The sequence below is a fragment of the Salmo trutta genome, chromosome 37 (genome assembly GCF_901001165.1).
Source record: "Salmo trutta chromosome 37, fSalTru1.1, whole genome shotgun sequence".
Classification (NCBI taxonomy): Eukaryota; Metazoa; Chordata; class Actinopteri; order Salmoniformes; family Salmonidae; genus Salmo; species Salmo trutta.
Window position 1 is genome coordinate 8,791,586 of NC_042993.1, and position 11,881 is coordinate 8,803,466.

Genomic DNA, 11,881 nt, shown 5'->3' on the forward strand with positions numbered 1-11,881 from the left:
CGTGTGTGTGTGTGTGTTAAAATATTATACATCAGAGGAACCTGTGACATGGTCTATACCAGCCGTGTGTGTGTGTGTTAAAATGTTATACATCAGAGGAACCTGTGACATGGTCTATACCAGCCGTGTGTGTGTGTGTGTGTTAAAATGTTATACATCAGAGAGAACCTGTGACATGGTCTATACCAGCCGTGTGTGTGTGTTAAAATGTTATACATCAGAGAGAACCTGTGACATGGTCTATACCAGCCGTGTGTGTGTGTGTGTGTGTGTGTGTGTGTGTGTGTGTTAAAATGTTATACATCAGAGTAACCTGTGACATGGTCTATACCAGCCGTGTGTGTGTGTGTGTGTGTTAAAATGTTATACATCAGAGGAACCTGTGACATGGTCTATACCAGCAGTGTGTGTGTGTGTGTGTGTGTGTGTTAAAATGTTATACATCAGAGGAACCTGTGACATGGTCTATACCAGCCGTGTGTGTGTGTGTTAAAATGTTATACATCAGAGGAACCTGTGACATGGTCTATACCAGCCGTGTGTGTGTGTGTGTGTTAAAATGTTATACATCAGAGTAACCTGTGACATGGTCTATACCAGCCGTGTGTGTGTGTGTTAAAATGTTATACATCAGAGGAACCTGTGACATGGTCTATACCAGCCGTGTGTGTGTGTTAAAATGTTATACATCAGAGAGAACCTGTGACATGGTCTATACCAGCCCTGTGTGTGTGTTAAAATGTTATACATCAGAGTAACCTGTGACATGGTCTATACCAGCCGTGTGTGTGTGTGTGTTAAAATGTTATACATCAGAGTAACCTGTGACATGGTCTATACCAGCCGTGTGTGTGTGTGTTAAAATGTTATACATCAGAGAGAACCTGTGACATGGTCTATTCCAGCCGTGTGTGTGTGTGTTAAAATGTTATACATCAGAGTAACCTGTGACATGGTCTATACCAGCCGTGTGTGTGTGTGTTAAAATGTTATACATCAGAGGAACCTGTGACATGGTCTATACCAGCCGTGTGTGTGTGTGTTAAAATGTTATACATCAGAGAGAACCTGTGACATGGTCTATACCAGCCATGTGTGTGTGTGTTAAAATGTTATACATCAGAGGAACCTGTGACATGGTCTATACCAGCCGTGTGTGTGTGTGTTAAAATGTTATACATCAGAGAGAACCTGTGACATGGTCTATACCAGCCGTGTGTGTGTGTGTGTGTTAAAATGTTATACATCAGAGGAACCTGTGACATGGTCTATACCAGCCGTGTGTGTGTGTGTGTGTGTGTGTGTGTGTTAAAATGTTATACATCAGAGTAACCTGTGACATGGTCTATACCAGCCGTGTGTGTGTGTGTGTTAAAATGTTATACATCAGAGGAACCTGTGACATGGTCTATACCAGCAGTGTGTGTGTGTGTGTGTGTGTGTGTTAAAATGTTATACATCAGAGGAACCTGTGACATGGTCTATACCAGCCGTGTGTGTGTGTTAAAATGTTATACATCAGAGGAACCTGTGACATGGTCTATACCAGCCGTGTGTGTGTGTGTGTTAAAATGTTATACATCAGAGGAACCTGTGACATGGTCTATACCAGCCGTGTGTGTGTGTGTTAAAATGTTATACATCAGAGTAACCTGTGACATGGTCTATACCAGCCGTGTGTGTGTGTGTGTGTGTGTTAAAATGTTATACATCAGAGGAACCTGTGACATGGTCTATACCAGCCGCTTGTGTGTGTTAAAATGTTATACATCAGAGAGAACCTGTGACATGGTCTATACCAGCCGTGTGTGTGTGTGTGTTAAAATGTTATACATCAGAGTAACCTGTGACATGGTCTATACCAGCCGTGTGTGTGTGTGTTAAAATGTTATACATCAGAGAGAACCTGTGACATGGTCTATTCCAGCCGTGTGTGTGTGTGTTAAAATGTTATACATCAGAGTAACCTGTGACATGGTCTATACCAGCCGTGTGTGTGTGTGTTAAAATGTTATACATCAGAGGAACCTGTGACATGGTCTATACCAGCCGTGTGTGTGTGTGTTAAAATGTTATACATCAGAGAGAACCTGTGACATGGTCTATACCAGCCATGTGTGTGTGTGTTAAAATGTTATACATCAGAGGAACCTGTGACATGGTCTATACCAGCCGTGTGTGTGTTAAAATGTTATACATCAGAGTAACCTGTGACATGGTCTATACCAGCCGTGTGTGTGTGTGTTAAAATGTTATACATCAGAGGAACCTGTGACATGGTCTATACCAGCCGTGTGTGTGTGTGTGTGTGTGTGTGTGTGTTAAAATGTTATACATCAGAGGAACCTGTGACATGGTCTATACCAGCCGTGTGTGTGTGTGTTAAAATGTTATACATCAGAGTAACCTGTGACATGGTCTATACCAGCCGTGTGTGTGTGTGTGTTAAAATGTTATACATGAGAAAGAACCTGTGTCACGGCTTACTACAGCCCTCCATATGTCTGTGACTGTGTCACGGCTTACTACAGCCCTCCCTATGTCTGTGACTGTGTCACGGCTTACTACAGCCCTCCATATGTCTGTGAATGTGTCACGGCTTACTACAGCCCTCCATATGTCTGTGACTGTGTCACGGCTTACTACAGCCCTCCATATGTCTGTGACTGTGTCACGGCTTACTACAGCCCTCCATATGTCTGTGACTGTGTCACGGCTTTCTACAGCCCTCCATATGTCTGTGACTGTGTCACGGCTTACTACAGCCCTCCATATGTCTGTGACTGTGTCACGGCTTACTACAGCCCTCCCTATGTCTGTGACTGTGTCACGGCTTACCACAGCCCTCCATATGTCTGTGACTGTGTCACGGCTTACTACAGCCCTCCCTATGTCTGTGACTGTGTCACGGCTTACCACAGCCCTCCATATGTCTGTGAATGTGTCGCGGCTTACTACAGCCCTCCATATGTCTGTGACTGTGTCACGGCTTACTACAGCCCTCCCTATGTCTGTGACTGTGTCACGGCGTACTACAGCCCTCCATATGTCTGTGACTGTGTCACGGCTTACTACAGCCCTCCCTATGTCTGTGACTGTGTCACGGCGTACTACAGCCCTCCATATGTCTGTGACTGTGTCACGGCTTACTACAGCCCTCCCTATGTCTGTGACCGTGTCACGGCTTACTACAGCCCTCCATAAGTCTGTGACTGTGTCACGGCTTACTACAGCCCTCCCTATGTCTGTGACTGTGTCACGGCGTACTACAGCCCTCCATATGTCTGTGACTGTGTCACGGCTTACTACAGCCCTCCCTATGTCTGTGTCACGGCTTACTACAGCCCTCCATAAGTCTGTGACTGTGTCACGGCTTACTACAGCCCTCCATATTTCTGTGACTGTGTCACGGCTTACTAAAGCCCTCCATATGTCTGTGACTGTGTCCGTGTGTGTATGAAACATTAGTAAGACATCAGAGAGTGAGAGTAGGGAACCTGTGACATGGCCTTCCCTTGGCCTCCTGGCCAGACAAACCTGACTCACTTAGTCCAACTTTACTGGGTTAGTCAATCTTTGCGTAGCCCTGACAAACCCTGGCGCCGTGTAGTTCTGCACGCGACTGTCTCTTACATGGTTTCCTCACTGTCATATGAAGCCTTTTGATGGGTCAGAGTGTCTGCTGGGTTTGATCCATGCGCTCTGATTGGCTGGGAGTTGGACTTGATCATCCCTGGTTTACAATAAGGGCACATTTGAATAATTTCATAATATTTATCATACTTTTTTACATTTACAGACATTTGAATATGTTGGTATTGTCCAAATAACCCTTCTGGTATTCCAATTGGTTTATGTAGTGTACAACTCCTGTTCTAAATGACACCATTGGTTACTGTATGTCTCCTGTAAGTGACTGTAGTGTAATGGGGGTGAAGGTTAAGGCTCTGATCCTGCCTACCTCACAGCCTTGGATGTGTAAACAGAGGGAATGTTGAATATGACGCAACGCTGGAAAAACAGGAAGCTCCAATGGCAAACGTGATTTTGGGAGTCAATCATTTCATCATGCTGATGTTGCTCCACCATTTCCTCCTCCAGGGAATTCCACCAAGCTGTAGAATAAACAGCGTTTACGCTCAAAGGGAACGGACGCGAGGCCGACATAGTATACTACTGTTAATGTTTACTCTAGTATGACTGTGTAGATGGACAACCCCTTAACTCTCTACATAACCTCCACCTCTCTCCTCTCAGACATCCCTCCCTCCATCCCCTCCCTCACGCCATCCTTCCATTCCTGCCTCAGACTGCATGATTCCAGTAGGGCATCCTATCTGACCAACTGTCGTGGTAACCCTAACTCACCACCCCCCTACACACACCATCATTCCCCCCTACCCCCTCTCCCCACATGCCCTTTATGCATCTACGTACGTCAAAGAGCGAGTGAGCGTGTTGATGTTTTTTGGGAAAAAGAGAATAAACTAGTGACACATGGGGAGGATAGTCATTTTGCAATAAAGTGGCGTCTCTCACTCTCTCTTTCTCACAGTCAGTGATCACGGTTAATGTGCTGTTGTCTTCCGTCCAAGAGATGTACAACAATTCACCACCCCTCCTACCCCCTGCTCCCGCCCATTCACCCCCCTCTCCTCCTCCACCTCCTACCCCCCTGCTCCCCGCCCATTCACCCCCCTCTCCTCCTCCACCTCCTACCCTCCTGCTCCCGCCCATTCACCCCCCTCTCCTCCTCCACCTCCTACCCCCCCTGCTCCCGCCCATTCACCCCCCTCTCCTCCTCCACCTCCTACCCCCCTGCTCCCGCCCATTCACCCCCCTCTCCTCCTCCACCTCCTACCCCCCTGCTCCCGCCCATTCACCCCCCTCTCCTCCTCCACCTCCTACCCCCCTGCTCCCGCCCATTCACCCCCCTCTCCTCCTCCACTTCCTACCCCCCTGCTCTCGCCCATTCACCCCCCTCTCCTCCTCCACCTCCTACCCCCCCTGCTCCCGCCCATTCACCCCCCTCTCCTCCTCCACCTCCTACCCCCCTGCTCCCGACCATTCCCCCCCCTCTCCTCCTCCACTTCCTACCCCCCTGCTCCCGCCCATTCACTCCCCTCTCCTCCTCCACCTCCTACCCCCTGCTCCCGCCCATTCACCCCCCGCTCCTCCTCCACCTCCTACCCCCCTGCTCCCGCCCATTCACCCCCCTCTCCTCCTCCACCTCCTACCCCCTGCGCCCCGCCCATTCACCCCCCTCCTCCTCCTCCACCTCCTACCCCCCTGCTCCCGACCATTCACCCCCCTCTCCTCCTCCACCTCCTACCCCCCCTGCTCCCGCCCATTCACCCCCCCTTCCTCCTCCACCTCCTACCCCGTGCTCCCGCCCATTCACCCCCCTCTCCTCCTCCACCTCCTACCCCCCTGCTCCCGACCAATCACCCCCCTCTCCTCCTCCACCTCCTACCCCCCCTGCTCCCGCCCATTCACCCCCCTCTCCTCCGCCACCTCCTACCCCCCTGCTCCCGCCCATTCACCCCCTCTCCTCCTCCACCTCCTACCCCCCTGCTCCCGCCCATTCACCCCCCTCTCCTCCTCCACCTCCTACCCCCCTGCTCCCGACCATTCACCCCCCTCTCCTCCTCCACCTCCTACCCTCCTGCTCTCGCCCATTCACCCCCCTCTCCTCCTCCACCTCCTATCCCCCTGCTCCCGACCATTCACCCCCCTCTCCTCCTCCACCTCCTACCCCCCTGCTCCCGCCCATTCACCCCCCTCTCCTCCTCCACCTCCTACCCCCCCTGCTCCCGCCCATTCACCCCCCTCTCCTCCTCCACCTCCTATCCCCCTGCTCCCGACCATTCACCCCCCTCTCCTCCTCCACCTCCTACCCCCCTGCTCCCGACCATTCACCCCCCTCTCCTCCTCCACCTCCTATCCCCCTGCTCCCGCCCATTCACCCCCCTCTCCTCCTCCTCCACCTCCTACCCCCCTGCTCCCGCCCATTCACCCCCCCTCTCCTCCTCCACCTCCTACCCCCCTGCTCCCAACCATTCACCCCCCTCTCCTCCTCCACCTCCTACCCCCCCTGCTCCCGCCCATTCACCCCCCTCTCCTCCTACACCTCCTACCCCCCTGCTCCCGACCATTCACCCCCCTCTCCTCCTCCACCTCCTACCCCCCTGCTCCCGACCATTCACCCCCCTCTCCTCCTCCACCTCCTACCCCCCTGCTCCTGCCCATTCACCCCCGTCACCTTTGGCTAGTTTAGTTAGGAAAACTCCCCACGGATGTGATTTTCAAATTATGCATGTCAATTGCTCTCTTCCTTTCCATTTGTCTCTCTCTGCCTTCTACATGCAGATATGGCTGTGTTGGGTTGTCCTGTGTTGTGTTGGGTTGTCCTGTGTTGTGTTGGGTTGTCTTATGTTGTCCTGTGTTGTGTTGTCTTATGTTGTCCTGTGTTGTGTCGTTTTGTGTTGTGTTGTCCTGTGCTGTGTTGTGTTGTCCTGTATTGTGTTGTGTAATCCTGTATTGTGTTGTCCTGTGTTGTGTTGTCCTTGATTGTCTTGTGTTGTCCTGTATTGTGTTGTCCTGTCCTTGATTGTCCTGTGTTGTCCTGTATTGTGTTGTCCTGTGTTGTCCTGTCCTTGATTGTCCTGTGTTGTCCTGTATTGTCCTGTGCTGTCCTGTATTGTGTTGTGTTATCCTGTATTGTGTAGTCCTGTATTGTGTTTTGTTGTCCTGTATTGGGTTGTGTTGTCCTGTATTGTGTAGTCCTGTATTGTGCTTTGTTGTCCTGTATTGGGTTGTGTTGTCCTGTATTGTGTTTTGTAGTCCTGTATTGTGTTTTGTTTTCCTGTATTGTGTTGTCCTGTATTGGGTTGTGGTGTCCTGTATTGTGTTTTGTTGTCCTGTATTGGGTTGTGTTGTCCTGTATTGTGTTGTGTTGTCCTGTATTGGGTTGTGTTGTTCTGTATTGGGTTGTGTTGTCCTGTATTGGGTTGTGTTGTCCTGTATTGGGTTGTGTTGTCCTGTATTGTGTTTTGTTGTCCTGTATTGGGTTGTGTTGTCCTGTATTGTGTTGTGTTGTCCTGTATTGGGTTGTGTTGTCCTGTATTGGGTTGTGTTGTCCTGTATTGTGTTGTGTTGTCCTGTATTGGGTTGTGTTGTCCTGTATTGGGTTGTGTTGTCCTGTATTGGGTTGTGTTGTCCTGTATTGTGTTGTGTTGTCTGTATTGGGGTTGTGTTGTCCTTGTATTGGGGTGTGTTGTCCTTGATTGTGTTGTGTTTGTCCTGTATTGGGTTGTGTTGTCCTGTGTTTGTTGTTCCTGTACTTGGTGTGTTGTCCTGTATTTGTTTGTGTTGTTCCTGTCTTTGGGCTGTGTGTGTCCGTATTGGGTTGTGTGTCCCTGTGTTGTGTTGTCCTGTATTGTGGTTTGTCCTGTTTGGGCTGTGGTTGTCCTGTATTGGGTGGTGTTGTCCTGATTGGGTTGTGTTTGTCCTGTTTGGGTTGTTGTCTGTGGATGTGTTTGTCCCTGTACTTGGGTTGGTGTTTTTGTTGCCTGTATTGTGCTTGTGTTAGTCCTGTATTGGGTTGTGTTGTCCTGTATTGGGTTGTGTTGTCCTGTATTGTGTTGTGTTGTCCTGTATTGGGCTGTGTTGTCCTGTATTGGGTTGTGTTGTCCTGTGTTGTGTTGTCCTGTATTGTGTTGTGTTGTCCTGTATTGGGCTGTGTTGTCCTGTATTGGGTTGTGTTGTCCTGTGTTGTGTTGTCCTGTATTGGGTTGTGTTGTCCTGTATTGTGTTGTGTTGTCCTGTATTGGGCTGTGTTGTCCTGTATTGGGTTGTGTTGTCCTGTGTTGTGTTGTCCTGTATTGGGTTGTGTTGTCCTGTATTGGGTTGTGTTGTCCTGTATTGGGTTGTGTTGTCCTGTATTGGGTTGTGTTGTCCTGTGTTGTGTTGTCCTGTATTGGGTTGTGTTGTCCTGTATTGTGTTGTGTTGTCCTGTATTGGGTTGTGTTGTCCTGTATTGGGTTGTGTTGTCCTGTGTTGTGTTGTCTTGTATTGGGTTGTGTTGTCCTGTATTGGGTTGTGTTGCCCTGTATTGGGCTGTGTTGTCCTGTATTGGGTTGTGTTGTCCTGTGTTGTGTTGTGTTGTCCTGTATTGGGTTGTGTTGTCCTGTATCGTGTTGTGTTGTCCTGTATTGGGTTGTGTTGTCCTGTATTGTGTTGTGTTGTATTGGGTTGTGATATGGAGCATCTGCTCTGCTCTCTTTTATTGGCTCATTAGAAGAGGACATTAACCAGCATCATTACTACAGTTGTCCTCTATCAGCTAACAGACTCTCTCTCTGCAAAGGAAGAAGGGATGAAAGAGAGAGTGAGGGAGAGAAACGAGAGTAGGAATGAACAACATTTAATCTGTTCTCTATTAAACCAAACTCTATGGTATGTGACAGAACACGGTGTGTGTGTGTGTGTGTGACTGTGAGTGCCAGCCGAAAACCCTCTCCGTTCCTCCCTCCCTCTCACTGTGCGTTGCTCTCCCACTCACGTTCCCTCTCTCTCTCTTTCTCCCTCACTCCTTCCAAGTTGTCTTGCGTCTGCAAGTGAAGAAATCTATGAATGATTGAGTTGAAGCAATAGGTCAGAGACAGAGAGGGAGAGGAGGAAGGATGGGGGGAAGGGAGGGGAGAAGCAGGCAACCCACGCAAAAAGGAACTTTTTACTGTGCAAACACTCTTTCCATCTGCCCGGCTGTCTCCCTCCCTCTCGCTCTCTCCATCTCGGGCCAGTGTTAATGCGCTGGGGATGCCACGCCAGTTTCAGAGCTCCCTCTCCTCTCACCGCCATTCTCAGTCACCCTAAACATTCTTTCCTCCCCTGTCATTGTGTGTGTCCTGTCTGCATCCCTCTCTCTCTCTCCAATCTATCTTACCTTCTCTCTCCATCTCTTCTGTATCTCTCTTACCTTCATCTTACCCTCTCTCTCTCTCTCTCTCTCTCTCTCTCTCTCTCTCTCTCTCTCTCTCTCTCTCTCTCTCTCTCCCCCCTCCTGCAGGTGTGCCTTTAATACAATAATAGTGTAACATGCTAGACAGTAGCCATACTTTTACTGAAGGCTTAATGATCTGTAAAGACAAGAAGCCCTAAACAACAAAAACGACACATACAAAAACACAACACAGCACAACACAACACAACACAACGCAACACAACGCAACACAACACAGCACAACGCAACACAACGCAACACAACACAACACAGCACAACGCAACACAACGCAACACAACGCAACACAACGCAACACAACACAGCACAACACAGCACAACGCAACACAACGCAACACAACGCAACACAACATTCTCAGCAGCCCAGTAACAGTTGATCATTTTCATCAGCTGGCCTGGCTGGCTGCTACACCATCTCCCCAAAGTGACCCCACACTGCAACTCCAGGAGGTCTACTTGCAAAAAGAGAAAGACAGAGAGAAAATAAAAAGAGAGAGTGAGTGAGGGATCTTATTTTTAGCACATTCTTAAGCGTGTAGCAAAGTCACCCAGGAGACTTTACTTGAACATTCTCTCTCTTTGTCAGTCTTCCCTCACCGTCTCTGTCTGTGAGTGTGTGTGTGTGTGTGTGAGTGTGAGTGTGAGTGTGTGTGTAGTGTAACAGAGCTGACCACCTCTGCTCTCTGTGCCATGCTCCCTGCGTCAGCCACACTCTGAGTCTGATGTTATTCTACGGAAGCTGAGAGTTGCTGACAAACACCCCAGGGGGAGGGGGGGGGGGGCAGACGGACAAAGGAAACAGGAATTCTGTGACGTCGCAGTCTGTCCCACTGAGTAACCGTGTCAACGTGAACCCCCCCCCCCCCCCATGCCCTTTTGTGGACACACACTCACACACGCTTACGTCTGTTACAGCGTAATTAGAGCTCACACCACCTCAGTAATCTACCATTTAAACCATTTATAACCCCTCCTCCTCCTCCACCTCTCCTCCCCCTCGTCCTCCTCCTTCTCTCCTCCCCACACATCTGACAGGGCCTGGCTGGGTGTCTGTCCACACTGACGCACATCAGCCCTTCCATCACCGGACATTACAATAGAACCCAGTAAACCCCAAGCATCATAAATCACACACAGATAACAACAGCAGATAACAAGGATTTATTAGAGTTTTTATGACTGCATGTTTACCTGTTCATTTTTCTATTTCCTGTCTGTGTGTGAATTAACTGCAGAATCTGTGAATTATCTTCATGTTTCATCATAAAACCCAATTGTAAATCTTTGTTTGTAGAGATTATATTAATCCTCAACATATGAGTTTGCGTTTATATGCTACTTACATGATACTATGTAAAGAAAAACGTCAATGTTTACATACACCCTGACCTGTCCAATCACTTCCTACTTCCTTAATATCTATGATGTAATAGGGTAGCGTGCATTCCGCCTGCATTCCCCTCATTAATCATTATCAGACTTAGTAATAATGAGTATTGGGTATCTTTCCGTTTAAAGATATCTTCCAGAAAAACATCTTTCATTGTAAGTGTTTGACCTCTCTGCCCCCATTTCTCTCAACTCTCACTGTCTCACCTGTGCAGTAACAACTGAAACTCACTAGGTTTTGTATGAAGCCACTTAACCACCTTTATCATGATCAGTTTAGTGAGTCAGTAGTAAGACATGGCAGTCATCTTAACTCTTCTATTCTAGTGGAGAATGTTTACACGCACTTTGACCCCACTAATGCTCCCAATTACACACAACTTCTGCCGGAAGAGCAACAAACTCTTCACTGGCCTCCTTTTAACAATATCAGGCAGTGAGTCAGGGGCTGGAAATGAAAGTTATTCTTCAACATTCTATTTTTGTGTCAGTTTACATACACTACGATTACACACCCGCCCACTCTCTCTGTCTGTCTCCACCTCTCTGTCTGTCCTCTCGTTGTCTTCCTCGCTTTCTGTTTTTCTTTCTCTCCCTTTCTTTCTCCATACCTCTATCTCTATCCCTCACCTCCATCTCTTCCTGACTCACCATCTCCCTCTTCCCATTTCTCTCTCACTCCCTCTTTCTCCATCTCTCTCTCCCCAACTCGTTCTCTCTCCACATCTCCCTCTCTCCGTCTCTCTTTCACTCCCTATTTCTCCATCTCTCTCTCCCCAACTCTCTTTCTCTCCACTACTCCATCTCCCTCTCTGTGGGTCTATGAGAAGGTCAGTGTTGGTGTTAGTGGGGCCAGGTCGAGCTGGCCCTGGCTGTGTCAGTGTCTGTTCTGTATTAGTGACGCCCCTGCATCTGGCTGGACCCCTTGCAGTGCCAGGATGAATGGCTGGAATGTCAGGAATGCTCCCTGGTCATAGATAAGATGGAAATTCCCCAGGAATAGAGTGAAAGAACACAAGGGACAACAGAAAGAAAATAGACAGACTGACAATCGCCAGGGGAAAGAGAAAGGGATGACAGAGAGAGAGAGGGGAGGATGAATAAGAGAGGGAAGGGAAGCGACAGGATGACCAGCTAGAAAGAGAGATATAACGCAATGATGGCAGAAAGACTGACAATCGCCAGTGGAAAGAGAATGGAATGAGGTCATTTCCATGTTAAATTACCCATGAGCACCAACATAGGAAGTTCATAGGAGCATGTCAAATAGGGTGTCAAATGAAAACTGAGAGTTTATATTGTTTTAGAAATGAAGGCATATACAGTGCATTCGGAAAGTATTCAGACCCCTTTGTAACGTTACAGCATTATTCTAAAATGGATGAAATAAACATTTTTCCTCATCAATCTACACACAATACCCCATAATGACAAAGCGAAAACAGAAAAACTTTATTTATATAAGTATTC

The 11,881-nt window shown here is 48.4% G+C and overlaps 1 protein-coding gene across 1 annotated transcript; it reads left to right on the forward strand.

Annotated features, from left to right (window-relative positions):
- Positions 1–4,571: 4,571 nt before the first annotated feature.
- Positions 4,572–6,272, forward strand: LOC115176455 (proline-rich extensin-like protein EPR1). The gene has a single exon (XM_029736498.1). It carries the CDS (start codon positions 4,572–4,574, stop codon positions 6,270–6,272), a length of 1,701 nt encoding a protein of 566 aa, XP_029592358.1.
- The last annotated feature ends 5,609 nt before the right edge of the window (positions 6,273–11,881 follow it).

Excerpts from the sequence above, each read along its gene's own strand:
- LOC115176455 (XM_029736498.1), top strand. The coding sequence starts at position 4,572 with ATGTGCTGTTGTCTTCCGTCCAAGAGATGTACAACAATTCACCACCCC.